This window comes from Melanerpes formicivorus, unplaced genomic scaffold, assembly GCF_026170545.1.
Source record: "Melanerpes formicivorus ecotype bairdi unplaced genomic scaffold, bMelFor1.0.p_v2 SCAF_183, whole genome shotgun sequence".
Taxonomy (NCBI): Eukaryota; Metazoa; Chordata; class Aves; order Piciformes; family Picidae; genus Melanerpes; species Melanerpes formicivorus.
The window spans coordinates 372,745-389,212 of record NW_027142535.1 but is presented as its reverse complement, the minus strand read 5'-3'; the positions used below and the strand labels follow the sequence as shown (position 1 = coordinate 389,212).

Sequence of the window (16,468 nt, the reverse complement as noted above, 5' to 3'; positions counted from 1 at the left end):
GAGGCTTTCACCAGGGTTCTGAGACCCTGCAGGAGCATAGAAACAGACTCCCAGCTGCAGACAGGAGCACCCTTCTGCTCAAGTGCTAACAGAGTGGGTCAGTGAAAATCCCTCCAGCACCTTTAACCCAGCAGTCACAGAATGCTGTGTGAGCTGAGCTGAGCTGGGCTGAGCTGGGCTGGCTTTCAGGGAATCACACAAAGGCTCAGGTTGGAAGGGACCTCAGAGATCAGCTGCTCCAAGCTCCCCACCATGCCCAGGGACACCTCTCAGCTAGACTCAACTGCTGGCCTTGAGCACCCCCAGGCAGGAGGCAGCCACAGCCTCCCAGGGCAGCCTGGGCCAGAGGCTCACCACCCTCACAATGAACAACTTCTTCCTCAGCTCCACTCTGACCCTGCTCTGCCTCAGCTCCAAACCATTCCCCCTTGGCCTGGCTCCAGACCCCCTCAGCAAAAGTCTCTCTGCAGCCTTCCTGCAGGATCCCTTCAGGTGCTGGCAGCAGCTCTGAGGTGCCCCTGGAGCCTTCTCCTCTGCAGGCTGCTCAGCCCCAGCTCCCTCAGCCTGTGCTCACAGCAGAGCTGCTCCAGTCCTTGGAGCATCTTTGTGGCCTCTTCTGGGCTCTCTCCAGCAGCTCTGTGTCCTTCTCCTGCTGGGGACACCAGGACTGGAGGCAGGGTAGCAGTCTTTTACAGCTATACCACATCCAGCCTTTCCAAACCAAGGTGGCTCTGGACCAGATCACCCTTGAGATCCCCTGCAACTTGGCAACCTGTGATTCCAGAAGCAGCAAAGCAGCAAACCCACTTCTGTCCTCAAAATCATCTTGAAGGCATATGGCTGCCAGGGTGCTGTCTCAGTTCATTCTCTCTCCACACTCTGAGAGGTAAGGACCATACTGCTTCCAAAGAGCCTCACTTCCCTCTGCTCCTCCTGCAGCTTTGGGAGTGTTTCAGCTGTGTCCTGAGGAAAGCTTCTCTCTGCCGGTGACCGTTTGAGGCGGTGCCTTTAACCAAGGGACACCATGGCCGAATGTTTTATAAACAAGACAGGTCTAAACTAATTTCATTGGTGGAGAAGCAGAAGGAAGCACTGCCTTAGGTTTTGATTCCTAGTGAGACTGGTCTCACTCAGTCTTGCACTTTTCCCCCTCCTTCCTGCAGCTCACAGCTTCTGGGCTTCCGGCCAGACTGACCTCGGAGCAGATAAGGCCTCTTCTAACACATAACTATTTTAATTAACATTTGCTCTTTTTTTCTCTCTTTCTAACCCTCTTTGGGGAAAAAGGGGAGAGAAGGGGGTACAGGGGGAAACCCTTCCTCTAGATGGGGGAAGGGAATCTCATTCTGTGTTACTTTGTTGCATATTTCTCTGTGCATATTGCAAATATTGTAAATTCTGTCTGTAAACCTGCATTCCCTGAACTGCTTTGTAAGCACAGCACACAATCCCTTTGCTAATCTGGCTGTGGGTCTTTTTCCTTTCCATTTTTCTTCCCTTCACTTTACAGGGCGGGGGAAGAAGGCCTTGCCTTCCCCTCGACCCTCGACACTGCCTGAGCAAGCATTTGCTCTGCAGAAGTGCTGCGTTGCCATCACACTCAGGAGGAGACACTGGGGGGCTCCCCATGGCTGCCTGTGCTGGCTCTGATAGGTTATCGGAACTGCACGCCTGCCTCGCAGCTCACACGGTCACCTCTCCTGCCTCCGGAGGCTGGTGGTTGGCTGTGGGGTGGTCCTCAGCCACACTCTCCTCAGACAACCCTTGGCCCGCCTCGAGTGTCCCCAGTTCCCTTCAGACAACCCTTGCCACACCTCAGCCTTCTGGTGCCCTTCAGACAACCTGCAGCCCTCCTCAAGCCCCCCTCAGCTGCCCTCAGACAACCCCCAGCATCCCTCAAGTCTCTGGGGCACCCCTTGAGCATTCCTGTGTCCCCTCAGACAACCCTTGGCACCCCACAAGCCTCCTCAGCTCTCCTCAGACAACCTCCAGCCTTTCTCAAGCACCCTCAGCTCCAAACAGAACCCCCAGCTCCCCTTAGATTCCTCTGGCTCCTCTCACACACCCCTTGGCACCCCCGGATGCCCCTCCAGCACCCCAGCTCGCCTCCCAGCTCTGCTGTCCCGGCCGAGGCGCAGGCGGTGGGAGTGCCGAGGGGCAGGGCAGTAGCCAGGAGCGCGGAGCTCGCCGGGCAGGGGCCGGGGCACGGTCGGAGGGCGGCGGCAGGCGCGGTCCGGACCCCGGCTATTAGTAGCGGCGCTGAGCGGCGCTCGCCTCAGTGCGGAGCCGGCCGGCGCCTCGCAGCCTCTCCGCACCGTCATGCAGGGGCTCAGCGCCGCGCCCCCCGCCGCCTTCCTCCTCCTCCTCCCCGTCCTGTGCCTCCTGAGCCCGCTGCGGCCGGCGGGGGCTGCCGCCCCGGCGAGCGGCGAGCGGGAGCTGGACGCCGGCAGCCGGCTGGCGGCGGGGGCGGCGCGGGTGGCTCTGCAGTACCTCAACTTCCAGAGCGGCTCTCCCGCCGCGCTGCGGGCGCTGGGGCAGCTCCGCAAGGCCACCGTCAAGGTAAAGCGGCAGCCGCCGGCACCGGCGGCCTTGGGGCCGGGCTGCTGGGGGGCTCCTGAGGCGTCCGCGGAGCGGCGTCGGAACAGTGCGGTTGGCATCTGCGCTGGGCTGGGCTGGGGTGCGCTGGGCTGAGGTGCGCTGGGCTGGGGTGCGCTGGGCTGGGCTGAGGTGCGGTGCGCTGGACTGAGGTGCGGTGCGCTGGGCTGGGGTGCGCTGGGCTGGGGTGCGCTGGGCTGGGGTGCGGTGCGCTGGGCTGGGGTGCGCTGGGCTGGGGTGCGGTGCGCTGGGCTGGGGTGTGCTGGGCTGGGCTGGGGTGCGCTGGGCTGGGGTGCGGTGCGCTGGACTGGGGTGCGCTGGGCTGGGGTGCGCTGGGCTGGGGTGCGGTGCGCTGGGCTGGGGTGTGCTGGGCTGGGCTGGGGTGCGCTGGGCTGAGGTGCGGTGCGCTGGGCTGGGGTGAGGTGCGCTGGGCTGGGGTGCGCTGGGCTGAGGTGCGGTGCGCTGGACTGAGGTGCGCTGGGCTGGGGTGCGCTGGGCTGGGCTGAGGTGCGGTGCGCTGGGCTGGGGTGTGCTGGGCTGGGCTGGGGTGCGCTGGGCTGAGGTGCGGTGCGCTGGGCTGAGGTGCGGTGCGCTGGACTGAGGTGCGGTGCGCTGGGCTGAGGTGCGGTGCGCTGGACTGAGGTGCGCTGGGCTGGGCTGGGGTGTGCTGGGCTGGGGTGTGCTGGGCTGAGGTGCGGTGCGCTGGACTGAGGTGCGGTGCGCTGGGCTGGGGTGCGGTGCGCTGGACTGAGGTGCGCTGGGCTGGGCTGGGGTGTGCTGGGCTGGGGTGTGCTGGGCTGAGGTGCGGTGCGCTGGACTGAGGTGCGGTGCGCTGGGCTGGGGTGCGGTGCGCTGGGCTGGGGTGTGCTGGGCTGGGCTGGGGTGCGCTGGGCTGAGGTGCGGTGCGCTGGGCTGAGGTGCGGTGCGCTGGACTGAGGTGCGGTGCGCTGGACTGAGGTGCGCTGGGCTGGGCTGGGGTGTGCTGGGCTGGGGTGTGCTGGGCTGAGGTGCGGTGCGCTGGACTGAGGTGCGGTGCGCTGGGCTGGGGTGCGCTGTGCTGGGGTGCGCTGGGCTGAGATGCAGTGGGCTGGGGTGCGCTGGGCTGGGGTGTACTGGGCTGGGGTGCGCTGGGCTGAGGTGTGGTGTGCTGGGGTGCGCTGGGCTGGGGTGCGCTGGGCTGAGGTGTGGTGTGCTGGGCTGTGCTGGGGTGCGCTGGGCTGGGCTGCGGGCACCGGCACCGGGCGCTGGCACGGCTGGCTCGGAGGGCTGCTGGCCCACCGCCACCAACAGGCTTCGGGGCGCCCGGCTCTTCTCAGGGGCTGCTGTCCTGTCCTTCATGAGGTTCAGCGCAGCCAGGTCCCCTCTGGAAGCTGCTGTCCACCACTCCTTTCCCTGGGGACCTGGCTGTCCCAAGTCCCTTCTCAAAGCTGCTGTCCACCACCCCTTCACTCAGGGACTTGGGACACTTGGGTCCCCTCTGAGAGCTGCTCTCCCACTGCTTCTTCCCTCATGGAGTTCAGGGCACCGAGGTACCCTCCAAAAGCTGCTGTCCCACTGCCTCTTCCTCAGGGGGGTTGGGACACCCAGGTGCTCTCAAGGAGCTGCTGTCCCACCTTCCCCATCCTGAAGGGTCTTGGGACACCAGGCTCCCCTCAGAGGGCAGTGGTGACCCACCTGGAAAAGTTGTTAACTGATTAATGATTTAAATATCCCTCAAATCCAAGCCCAGCATCCTGTATGGATGTTGAGGTTGTCCTGGTATCAAAAGCAGCATAGCACAGATGAAGGGAAGAGGAAGCTGTGGCACGTGGCAGGCACATGATGGAAAGGGAACAGTTGGGCAAGGAAACATCTTCAGCAGAATCACTTCTGGAATGACCATGGACTTTGTGCAAGTAGGGGTGGGCAGGACTTGGCTTTCTGCCTCTGGAGACCAAGAGCTGCTGGCCTGGAGCACCCCCAGGCAGGAGGCAGCCACAGCCTCCCAGGGCAGCCTGGGCCAGAGGCTCACCACCCTCACAATGAACAACTTCTTCCTCAGCTCCACTCTGACCCTGCTCTGCCTCAGCTCCAAACCATTCCCCCTTGGCCTGGCTCCAGACCCCCTCAGCAAAAGTCTCTCTGCAGCCTTCCTGCAGGATCCCTTCAGGTGCTGGCAGCAGCTCTGAGGTGCCCCTGGAGCCTTCTCCTCTGCAGGCTGCACAGCCCTAGCTCCCTCAGCCTGTGCTCACAGCAGAGCTGCTCCAGCCCTGGGAGCATCTTTGTGGCCTCCTCTGGACTCTCTCCAGCAGTTCTGAGTCCTTCTCCTGCTGGGGACACCAGAACTGGAGGCAGGATTGGAAGTGAGGTCTAAGCAGAGCCCAGGGGCAGAATCCCCTCTGCTGCCCACCCTGCTCTGGCTGCCACCTAGGATATTATTTCCCTCCTCTTGTCTACTAGCTCACAAGGAAGGGGTTTGCTTGGTGCAGATCCTCTTTCCAGCCCCAGCATATTTGTGAGGTCATTTTGATAGAGGGGAGGGAAAGAGATTTGGTTTTCCACCCAGCATCACTCTTGTAATAATAGAGGAAAGGGAAAACTGGAGTAGTGATGGGGAAGTTTCACTTCAGGCCTCATTATTTCCTCACAGCACTCAGTGCTGCAGCTTGCTGCAACCACTTTCTGCAGTCTATTTCTCCCTTTCCCCCCCAGCCCCTCCCCCTCTGCAAGCTCTGTGACAACAAGAGGAGAAATGCCCTGGCCATGGTCACTTCCTTCTTTCCTGCCCTCCACTGGTAAAAACATAAGAAGAATTTCCTGGAAGGAATGGGCTGCATGTTGTGAGTGAGAGAGACACAACTGGGGGGCTGGGGGGGGGTTGTTCTCCTAAGTGCCATAAGGAGGTGGTTTTGCTGTGGGCTGGTGTATTCCTGCAGCTATTAAATCAGGAGCAGGTTGTGATGGAGTTTTATCCTGAGCACTCAGCACTAACCCTGTTAGCCCACTGGCCAGTGGAGCTGTGGTGATTAGGAAGTGGGCTGAGGGAGGAGACTGCTAGCTGGGAAGCGTTTCTGAAGTTCAGGTGGAATGAGATTTCAGTGCTTGTCTCTGCTGGCAGCAAACTGCACAGGTACAGAGCCACAGGATCTTCTCAGCTGCAAAAGCTCTTTAAGATCGTCAGTTCCACCCCTCTTCTAACTCAGTCTGGTGCTAACCCAGGTCTCTTTTGAACCCCTCCAGGGATGGGACTTCAACCCCCTCCCTGGGCAGCCTGGGCAGTCTTTGAGAACCTTTTCAATCAAGAAGTTTCTTCTCATGTCCAACCTAAACTTACCCTGGTGCAACCTGAGGCCATTTCCTCTTGTCCTTTCACTTGTAACTAGAGAGAAGAGCCCAACCCCCACCTCACTCCAACCTCCTCTCAGGGAGCTGCAGAGAGCCAGGAGGTCTCCCCTCAGCCTCCTCTTCTCCAGACTGAACAACCCCATGTCCCTCAGCTGCTGCTCACCAGCCCTCTTCTCCAGACCCTTCACCAACTTCATTGTCCTTCTCTAGACCTGCTCCAGGCCCTCAGTGTCCTTCTTGGAGTGAGGGGCCCAAGACTGAAGGCAGCACTCAAAGTGTGGCCTCACCAGCGCTGAGTGCAGGGGGAGAATCACTCCCTACTCACTTCCCTGCTCCTGCTGCCACACCATTGCTGATCCAGGCCAGGATGCTGGTGGCCTTCTTGGCTGCTGGCTGTTCATCAGCAGCCCTAACAGATAAGCCACACAGAATAATTGCTACCTCTCCTCCTGCTGCAGTTCTCTCTTTTGTTGTCCCTTCTCATCACTGTGAGGTTTTTCTGGAACATCTTCCAGGAAGACGCAGCAGGAGTCTCATGGAATTCTTGACACCTGCACTTCCAAACAGATGTCTGAGAAGCCTCAGTCTGTGCCAGCTGGAGGTCCTAGAAATCAGGAGAGAAACTTTCCAAGCACTGATGCTGCACCTTCCCACAGCAGGCTGTCCAGTTTGTGCCCACTGCCCCTTGTCCTGTCCCTGGGCACCACTGACAAGAGCCTGGCCCCAGCCTCTTGCCCCTCCCCAGCCTTTAGCTCTTGCTGAGCATTGCTCAGATCCCCTCTGGGGCTGCTCTCCTCCAGCCCAAGGGCTCTCAGCCTTTGCTCCTCACAAAGCTGCTCCAGGCACCTCAGCATCTCTGCTGTCTTTTCCCTCCTGCTTGGGGCAGCCCCAGAGCTCACCTAGCTGCTGGTGAATCCAGCACCTCCAGATGCCACAAGCCACCTGAGCTGGATGGTGGCAGGGCTGGGAGGGGAGAACCCCTCTGGGCAAGCTCCACAAGGACACCTCTCACTCCTGTCTCAGCAGTGCCAGCAGCCTGATCAGTGAGCAAAAAGTGGTCCTAGGGAGGCAATGGTGGTGGGGAAGGACCAAGGAGAAGAGATGGAAGCCTCCAGGGAGGGTTGAGGGAGGGATCATCCCTTCCCATGCCCTTGTGGAGTCAGAGCAGAGCAAACCAATTGTGAAACCACCTCCTGTGGGACCTGCAATGGAGCTGCTCTCAAATTGCTCCTCTGGCCTTGCTGTCAGGAGAGTTGCATGAATTCTGAGGCTGGAAACCAAACAAACTTGTGACCCAGCTCCTCAGTGGACAAAATGAATTGCTCCCTTGTTTGCTTCCCTTTTGGACTGGCTTTAGCCAGCCCTTGGTGGGAGAGGTCACAGACTCCCCAGCTCTGATTTAGCTCACGCGCTACAGGAGGGCTGTACAGGCTTCACATTTTGGGATGCTAGTGGGAATCAGGAGTGGAACTGAAAGGGATGCTTTGCTTTGAGACTGGAAATACTTTGGGCAAGTTAAAATGATCCTCTGCCAAGTGTGCCTCCTCCCTGCTAAGGGAGCCCTCTGCTCTGCAACACCCAGCCTGGAAACCTGGTTCAGCTGTGCAGCACCGCTTGGGAGCTCTGCTGTGGTGCAGTTGGAGAGGGAAGATCTACTTTAAACACATCACCCAAGCTTCTTTCTGCTCTTGGAAGTGGGCTTTTGGATAGCCACCCACTGAGCAGCATCAAAGGCTGGGTAATTAGTTTAGAGGACGTCTAGTTGATTGTTTCTTCATCAGGGCTTGATACCAAGCAATGAAACTGCTGAGGCAGTCTGGCAGGCTCTGGGTAGGCTTCTCACATTTATCACAGCCATAAAATGGGGGGTTTTATCTTCAGCAGAGAGAAGAGGAGACAGCAATGGCAGAACAACTAACACTGGAAGCAGCACAGCAGAGCAGAGATGGCATTGGTTAGGCTGCAAAATAATTGTGAGCTCTCCAAAGCCACCACTGAGGCAGCAGCACCAACCCTGCTGCTAAGCCATTTTGGTTGGAACAGGTCCAGTCCAACCCTTACCCCAGCACTGCCAGCTCACCACCAAACCATATCCCTCAGCACCACATCTCCACAGCTTTGAAACCTCTCCAGGGATGGGGACTCCACCCCTGCCTGAGCAACCTGAGCCAGGCCTTGGCAACCCTTTGGGGGAAGAAATTGTTCCTTTTGTCCAACCTAAACCTCCTCTGCTGCAACTGGAGGCCATTTCCTCTTGTCTCTTGTCCTGTCATTTTCTACTAGGGACAAGAGACTGACCCCCACCTGGCTCCAACCTCCTTTCAGGAGGTTGTAGAGAGCCAGAAGGTCTCCTCTTTCCTCCACAAGTCTCTGAAGATGCCTATTGGAGTCTCTGCTCCAGAGAGACTTGAGGAATGGGGAAAGACTCTTGTCAGTGGTGTGCAGGGACAGGGCAAGGGGCAGAGGGCACAAACTGGAGCCCAGGAGGTTCCATCTGAGCAGGAGGAGAAACTTCTTTGGTGTGAGGCTGCTGGAGGCCTGGGGCAGGCTGCCCAGAGAGGTTGTGGAGTCTCCTCTGGAGAGCTTCCAACCCCCCCTGGGCTGTGCTGCTGGGCAAGCTGCTGTGGGTGCCCTGCTTAAGCTGTGTCCCTTTCTCTGCCATTTTGAGGGCAACATTTTGTCCAATAGACAAAACAGGGGCAGGAGAAGGAGAGAGTGAGGAAGCAGAGAGAAAAAGAGATGATGAAAGTCTGAACTCCTCCTCCTCTCTCCATCTCTTCCATTCCTTTCCTAGATTCACTGAATGGTTTGGCTTGGAAGGGATCTTAAAGCTCAGCCAGTTCCAACCCTCTGGTCCAGGTCCTGACTTACCTCTGATGGTAAAGCATCAAGGAGGGAGTTTGTAACCAGAGCAAGTGACCAAACCCATTTGTCCTCCTACCTGCAGGGTCTAACTCCCTGCTTGTGCCAAAAGCAGGTGCTGGGCTGCTGGCCTTGCTCTGGGAGTGAAATGTTGCTGACATGAGGCCATTAATGGCTTCCTGCAGGAGAACAGAAAGGTTCCAGGGTAGATAACAAACCCCACAACCAACATTTGCTGTGGGTTCTAATCTTCAGGCTTGTGTCAACAGCAGGAAGTTTTTCCTCTCCTCTTTATCTGGAGAGATTGAATTGAGAAAGTCACCCAAGAGCAGTGCTGAGGCTGGACAGCAGCAACTGGCATTGAAGGCTTGAAAGGCAGCTTCTGTTCATTGCATCACAGAGCCACAGACTGCTTTGGGTTGGAGGGGACCTCAAAGATCATCTAGTTCCAAGGCCAAGTTGCAGGGACACCTCCAACCTGGCTTTCAATACTTCCAGGCTTGGAGCCTCCATAACCTCTGTGGGCAACCTGTTCCAGGGCCTCACCACCCTCCTGGGGATGAATTTCCTCCTGATGTCTCCTCTAAACCCAGCTTCTTCCAGCCTGAAACAGTCACCCCTCTGCTGCCACTCCATGCCTCCAGCTCTCATGTAGCCCCCTTCAGGTGCTGGCAGGCTGCCCTTAGCTCTCCCTGGAGCCTTCTGCTCTCCAGGCTGCACAGCCCCAGCTCTCTCAGCCTGGCCTCACAGCAGAGGGCTTCCAGGCCTCCCAGCATTGCTGTGGCCTCCTCTGGGCAATTCCAGGTCTTTGTCGTGCTGGGGGCTCCAGAGCTGGCCCCAGCACTGCAGGGGAGGCTCTCAGCAGAGCACAGCAGAGGGGCAGAATCCCCTCCCTGCCCTGCTGCTGAGGGGGCCTCAGAAGCTGCTGGAGTGTGCCAACAAAATCCCACAGCAGCAGCAGCAGGCAGCAGCAGCCAGAAGAGGCTCATGAGAAGGACAAATATTTGTTACTAAACCACCCAAGGCAGGCAAAGGAACACACTTCCTGAGGCAGCAGTGAGCTGCCTGGGCCATCAGGCAGCTTGTCCCATTGAGCACACAAACCCCTCCCTGACTGACTTTATCTTCCTGGCTGACTTTATCAAAGGAAGGGCCTGGAAATGGAGCAAAGCATTGCAAACCACTTCATGCACTCCCACAAGGAGCTGCTTCCACAGCTCCCAAGGGCTCCTCTCTGTTTGCTATTCTCTGCTCAAACCCATGAACATTCCCAAAGGGATCTGAGGGGCTGGCTGGAGAACAAGAGCCTGCTGGCTGAAGCAGAGCAGATACTGAGGATGCTGTCCTGAGGTGCTGCTCAGCCTGCTGGATCAGACACCGAGCCTTTGCCAGGGTAATTAATACTCTTCAACATCAAAAGCTGATCTCTGAAGGTCCCTTCCAACCTTGAGCATTCTGTGATTCACATTGGGTTGGGCTGGAAGGGACCTTCGAGATCATCCAGCTCCAGCCCCCTGCCCTGGGCAGGGACCCCTCCCACCAGCACAGGTTGCTCAGGGCCTCACCCAGCCTGGCCCTGAGCACCTCCAGGCAGGAGGCAGCCACAGCCTCCCTGGGCAGCCTGTGCCAGAGTCTCCCCAGCCTCACTCTAAAGGATTTCTGTTTCAGCCTGCCTGGGGCCAGGACACTGTCATCTCACACACCAAAAATGACTTCACTGAACCATTTCTGTCAGCAGCAGAGGAACCAAACCAAAGAGACTAAGATAAAGCCCAAGTCCCAGATGATGCATAGGATGGGTTGGGTGGGAAGGGACCTTCCAAGGTCACCCAGTGCAACCCCTGCAGTCACCAGGGACAGCTGCAACTAGAGCAGGGGGCTCAGAGCCCCAGACAAGCTGACCTGGGATGGTTCCAGGGACTGGAAACCTCCCAGCTCTCTGGGCACCCTGGGACAGGCTCTCAGCACCCTCAGCATGAAAAACTTCTTCCCCTGTGTAGTCTGAATCTCTCTATTTCAGTCCTAAACATCATCCCTTGTCCTGTCACATCAGGCCCTGCTCAAAACTCTGTCCCCAGCTTTCTGCTCAGCTCCTTTCAGCACTGAGAGGCCACCAGAAGCTCTCCCTGGAGCCTCCTCCTCTCCAGGCTGCACAACCCCAACTCTCTCAGCCTGGCCTCACTGCAGAGGCTTCCAGCCCTGCCAGCATTGCTGTGGCCTCCTCTGTTCCTGCTCCAACAGGTCCCTGTCTGTGCTGAGGGCTCCAGAGCTGCCCCAGCCCTGCGGGGGGGGGGGTCTCAGCAGAGCACAGCAGAGAGGCAGAATCCCCTTCCTGCCCTGCGTTAGAGCAGCTAAAGGTGTCCATGCCTGAAGCTTTTGTGCTCCAAGAGGTGCTCCAGCTGCTGCCCCTCAGCAAAGCTGTCCTTAGCCAGCAGAATCCCAGGTGGTTGACTGGAGAATTTAATGAGTGCTGTTTGAGGGCAGACCAGGGGAGAATCCAGCTGCGAGCTGCTCTGCAGTGAAATCAGCCCTGGGGGAGGCCACAGTGCCCTCAGTTTCCCTCCTCAGCACTCCTGGTAGCATCTCCACAAGTTGCAGCATGTAAGGTTGCAGCTACCTTGCAAGGCTGGGGAGGGGTCTGGAGCACAGCCCTGTGAGGAGAGGCTGAGGGAGCTGGGGCTGCTTAGCCTGGAGAAGAGGAGGCTCAGGGGAGACCTTCTTGCTCTCTCCAGCTCCCTGAAGGGAGGTTGTAGCCAGGTGGGGGCTGGTCTCTTCTGCCAGGCAACCAGCACCAGAACAAGAGGACACAGTCTCAAGCTGTGCCAGGGGAGGTTTAGGCTGGAGGTGAGGAAGAAATTCTTCCCAGCAAGAGAGCTTGGCCATTGGGATGTGCTGCCCAGGAAGGTGGTGGAGTCCCCATCCCTGGAGGTGTTCAGGAAGAGCCTGGCTGAGGCCCTTGGTGCCATGGATGAGTTGATCAGATGGTGCTGGCTGATAGGTTGGACTCGAAGGTCTTTCCCAGCCTGGTTAACTCTCTACTCTGTATTTCTGTCCCCCTGCTGGCTGAACCTTTCTCTCTTGCAGAGCACCCCAGACTCTGGGCACAAGTATTACCTGCAGTTCACTGCTGAGGACTACCAGAGTGGGGTGAGTCTCTGCTCCTTCCCCTTTCAGTCACACCGTGGGCTGGGCTGGAAGGGACCTCCAAAGGCCATCGAGGCCTCTGCAGTAAGCAGGGGCATCCCCAACCAGATCAGATTGCCCAGAGCCTTTCTCCTGCCAGTGTGTGTTAATGAACTCCACCAGCTCTGAGCCAGGGCATCTTTCAGTGCTGTAGCAGTAAAGGGACCTTGCACAGTGGACTCAACCTGAGTGTCCAGCATGGGGCATGGCTGCTCTGGGGATCAGCTGGGTGTCTTCTGAAGAGTTTCTGGGCCCCTCCACAGCTCATGCAAAGCATCTCATGAAGACATAACTGTCCTCCTGGTGTAGGCAGCACCAGTTACTGCCAAGTGCTCCTCTGAGAGTGTTGCTGGTGACTAAAATGCTGAGCAATGCTGAGTGTCCAACCCTGCCCTTCCAGGCAAACGCTGGCAGCTGCCTTGCTACGGTGCTGTATCCAAGGAGAGCAGCTCCACCTGTGGTCACCATCAAGTGCTCACCCACCAAGGACCAGACACACCTCCAAGAGGAGGACAGCAGACTTTACCAAACCCTGAGGCACCAAACCAAACCAATCACTGCAAGCAACATCCCAGGTTCGTTCCTCCAGATGCCAGCCCTGCTTCCTCTGCCCCCCAGGCTGTCTGAAGGAGACACCAGCGCACAGCAGGGCCCCAAGAGCCAGCAGACCAGTCCCACCTCACCAGTGCTTCCTGCTGGGTTTGCCAGCAGTGGGGTTGCAGAGCACCCTGGGCACTTCTGCAGGCAGAGTGGCTGGAAAGAGCCCAGCAGAGAAAGACCCAGGTGTGCTGGCTGACAGTGGCTGGAGATGAGTCACTGTGCCCAGGTGGCCCAGAAGGCCACCAGCATCCTGGCCTGGATCAGCAGTGGTGTGGCAGCAGGAGCAGGGCAGGGATTGTCCCCCTGGACTGGGCACTGGGGAGGCTGTACCTCCAACCCTGCCCTCAGTTTTGGACCCCTCCTTCCAGGAAGGACATTGAGGGGCTGGAGCAGGTCCAGAGAAGGGTAGCTGAGAGAGCTGGGGTTGTTTAGCCTGGAGGAGGCTGAGGGGAGACCTTCTGGCTCTCCACAACTCCCTGAGAGGAGGTTGGAGCCAAGAGGAGGTTGGTCTCTTCTCCCAAGGAAGAAGTGACAGGATGAGAGCTAAGTGGCCTGAAGTTGTCCCAGGGGGGTTAGGTTGGCCATGAGGAACAATTTCTGTCCCAAGAGGGCCTGGCCCAGGCTGCCCAGGGCAGTGGTGGGGTCCCCATCCCTGGAGGGGTTTCAAGGCTGTGCAGATGGCTGAGGGCCATGGTTTGGTGGTGAGCTGGCAGTGAGGGGTTAAGGGTTGGACTGGCTGAGTTCAAGGTCTCTTCCAACCAAAATAATTCTGTGACCTTATGCTTCCATCATCATGGGCCTTGGGTTCTTCACCTGCTTGGAGGGACCACATGAGCAGCACCTCCTGACAGTTTCAGCTCTGTCACACTTCCTTGCCTGCCCTACCACTGCAGGCTCAGTGCCATTCTCCTCCTGGTTCAAGGCTGTTGGAGGGAAGAGCCCCTCCCCAGGCAGAAGTGCCCTGTGGTTGATCATCCATGCTGAAGAGCCAGGCTGAAGCATCTCTGTGTTCTATTCTCCCCTGCAGACAGCTATGGCAACATTGAACCTGCCCTGGAGCCCATCTGGGCTCTGGCTGTGGCTGGCAGCAGTTACATCATGTGGGAGAAATCAAGGGAGGACTTGGGTTACTCCATGGCACAAGTCAAGTCTGCCAAGCAGTGGGTAAGTGAAGTGGAAAGCACACATCTGTGCCACAGGAGCTACCAGAGAGCAAACCAACCACCCACAGCTCCTGCTGGCTGCAGTGGGCACCCTGCTCCCCCTGTGCTCCATACCAGCAGCTCCATCAGTGACTGGGGAGAGGAAATGGCCTGAAACGGTGCCAGGGGAGGCTCAGGGTGAGTATCAGGAACAAGAGTGGTCAGGGAGTGGCACAGGCTGCCCAGGGAGGTGGTGGAGTCCCCATGCCTGGGAGGTGTGCAAGACAGGTATGGGCATGGCACTGGGGGCCATGGGTCAGTGGTCACTTGGGGCCATGGTGCTGGTGGGTCGATGGTTGCACTCAGTGATCTCAGAGGCCTTTTCCAACCCAAACAGTTCTCTGATGCTGTGATCTTAAAGCCACTCTTTGGTTTTCACTCCCCACTTGCTCAGATTTCTCTGCAGGAGAGGTCAGCAGCCAGGTAAGATTCTCCAGTCTGAGGATTCAACTCAGTTAATCACAGAATGCTTTGGGTTGGAAAGGACCTTCAAGAGCATCAGGTCCAACCATGCTCTAACTCTGCTCAGTCTGGTGCTAACCCACATCCCTCAGCACCACATCTCTGCTCTTTGAAGCTCCTCCAGGGATGGGGATTCAACCACCTCCCAGGACAGCTCATGCCAGTCTGAGAACCCTTCAAGTGAAGAGGTTTCTTCTAATGTCCAACCTAAATGTCCCCTGGGGCAACTTGAGACCATTTCCTCTTGTCCTGTCGTTTGTTACTAGTGTAAAAAGCCCAACCCCCACCTGGCTCCAACCTCCTTTCAGGGAGATGCAGAGAGCCAGGTCTCCCCTCAGCCTCCTCCAGATTGAGCAACACCAGGTGCCTCAGCTGCTCCTCACCAGCCCTGTTCTCCAGACCCTTCCCCAGCTTTGTGGCCCCTGACTTAGGGTCTAAGTCAGCCTAGTTTCAGGTCAGAACCCACTCACCCTGCAGAGCCCTGCTGCAGGTAGCACCTTCCAAGGTTGTTACACAGGAGTTGTCCCTAAGTCCTTGGCTCTCCGTGCACAAAGCCATCTCCCTGCAGCCATCTTAGGCTCTGTTCACCTCACTCCCTAAGCAAGCTAAGTCATGGAATCACAGAGCTGTCAGGGCTGGAAGGGACCTCAAGGATCAGCCAGTCCCAACCCCCTGCTATGGGCAGGGACACCTCACACCACAGCAGGTTGCTCACAGCCACATCCAGCCTGGCTGCAAACACCTCCAGGGGTGAGGCTGCCACCACCTCCCTGGGCAGCCTGTGCCAGGCTCTCACCACCCTCTTGGGGAACAACTTCTTCCTCACATCCAATCGCAATCTCCCCACTTCCAGTTCTGCTCCATCTCCCCCAGTCCTATCCCTCCCTGACACCCTCAGATCCCTCCCCAGCTTTCTTCAGGTCCTGGAAGGCCACCAGGTCTCCTGGGAGCCTTCTCCTCTCCCTACTGAACAGCCCCAGCTCCCTCAGTCTGCCCTCATAGGAGCCCAGTCAGGGAAATCAGAGCAGACTCCACACTTCCTCAGTCTCCTCTTCTTGATCATTTTTCTCTCTTCAATCCCTGCCCAGATAAGGAAAGATGAATGGATTGAGTTTGACTACACTGTCCTGCTCCACGAGCTCCCAACACAGGTAAGAGCAGGGGCCTGACCTGCCTCCTTTCCTCCACAGAGGCTTAGGAGCAAAGGTGATAAAGCAAATCTGCACTTCCCCATCCCTTCTCTCCCCCAGGAGATGATCTCATGCCACATGCGCCTCACTTGGCTCCCTGCTCACCCTCTGAGAGTGAAACACTTCTGTGCCTCAGAGAATCAGGGGCTGGAGGATGGCTCTGGATCAGCTGCTGGGACTCTGCAGGACAGAGCAGTGAGCTTTTAAGAGGGATTGCTCAGCTTGCTGGCCACAGCTGTAAAGGTTTAGAGACCTCCTGCTGAGCAGCCTGCAGCCTTTCATTCCTTTGGGCCCCAAAATTCAGCCCTAGCCTGCCACTAACTGCAAGAGCTTCTGGGCTCCTACCTGAGAGCTTTGCTACTTCACTTACCCACACAGCAGATGCTCTGATGTCTCTGCCTTACCCACAGCAACACAGTTGGGGAGCAAGGTTAGTGAATTTGGGTGAAAAAAGGGATGGAGAAAAAGTGTTAATCTCTCACTAGAACCTTGCTGTGGTTGGGCTTCTGCTCTTTCTGCTTTGGGATGGATAAATGCTGACTGTTATCTTACACCTCCAATAAACCAGATACCATTACACAGGCTTGAGGCTGGGTTTTCCTTCTTGGTGCTACTGTTTGACCCCAAATCCCCACCTCCTCCAGTGTCTGGTCTCTAAAAGACTCTGTTTGACCCCAATTTTCCACCTCCTTCAGTGCCTGGTCTCTAAAAGGCACTGTTTGACCCCAAATCCCCACCTTTCCCAGTGTCCAGTCTGTACCAGCAGTGTTTGCCCCAGAGAGCCCTGCAGGATGGAAAAGACCTCCAAGACCTTCAAGTCCAACCCTGCACTGCTGAGCCATGGCCCTCAGCACCACACTTCCACAGCTTTGAAACCCCTCCAGGGATGGAGACTCCAACACTGCCCTGGGCAGCCTGAGCCAGGCCTTGGCAACCCTGTTGGGGAAGAGATTGTTCCTTATGTCCAACCTAAACCTCCCCTGGAGCAACCTGAGGCTGTTCCCTGCTGTCCTGTCACTTGTTCCTTGGGAGAAGAGACCAAGCACCACC

The 16,468-nt window shown here is 57.7% G+C and overlaps 1 protein-coding gene across 1 annotated transcript; it reads left to right on the top strand.

The window, feature by feature from the left end:
• Nucleotides 1–2,247: 2,247 nt before the first annotated feature.
• On the top strand, nt 2,248–15,997 carry LOC137457580 (ovocalyxin-32-like). The gene is made up of 6 exons (XM_068169464.1): nt 2,248–2,559; nt 11,866–11,928; nt 12,365–12,539; nt 13,592–13,728; nt 15,317–15,379; nt 15,479–15,997. Exons 1-6 carry the CDS (start codon nt 2,320–2,322, stop codon nt 15,623–15,625), a joined length of 825 nt encoding a protein of 274 aa, XP_068025565.1. The 5' UTR covers nt 2,248–2,319; the 3' UTR covers nt 15,626–15,997.
• The last annotated feature ends 471 nt before the right edge of the window (nt 15,998–16,468 follow it).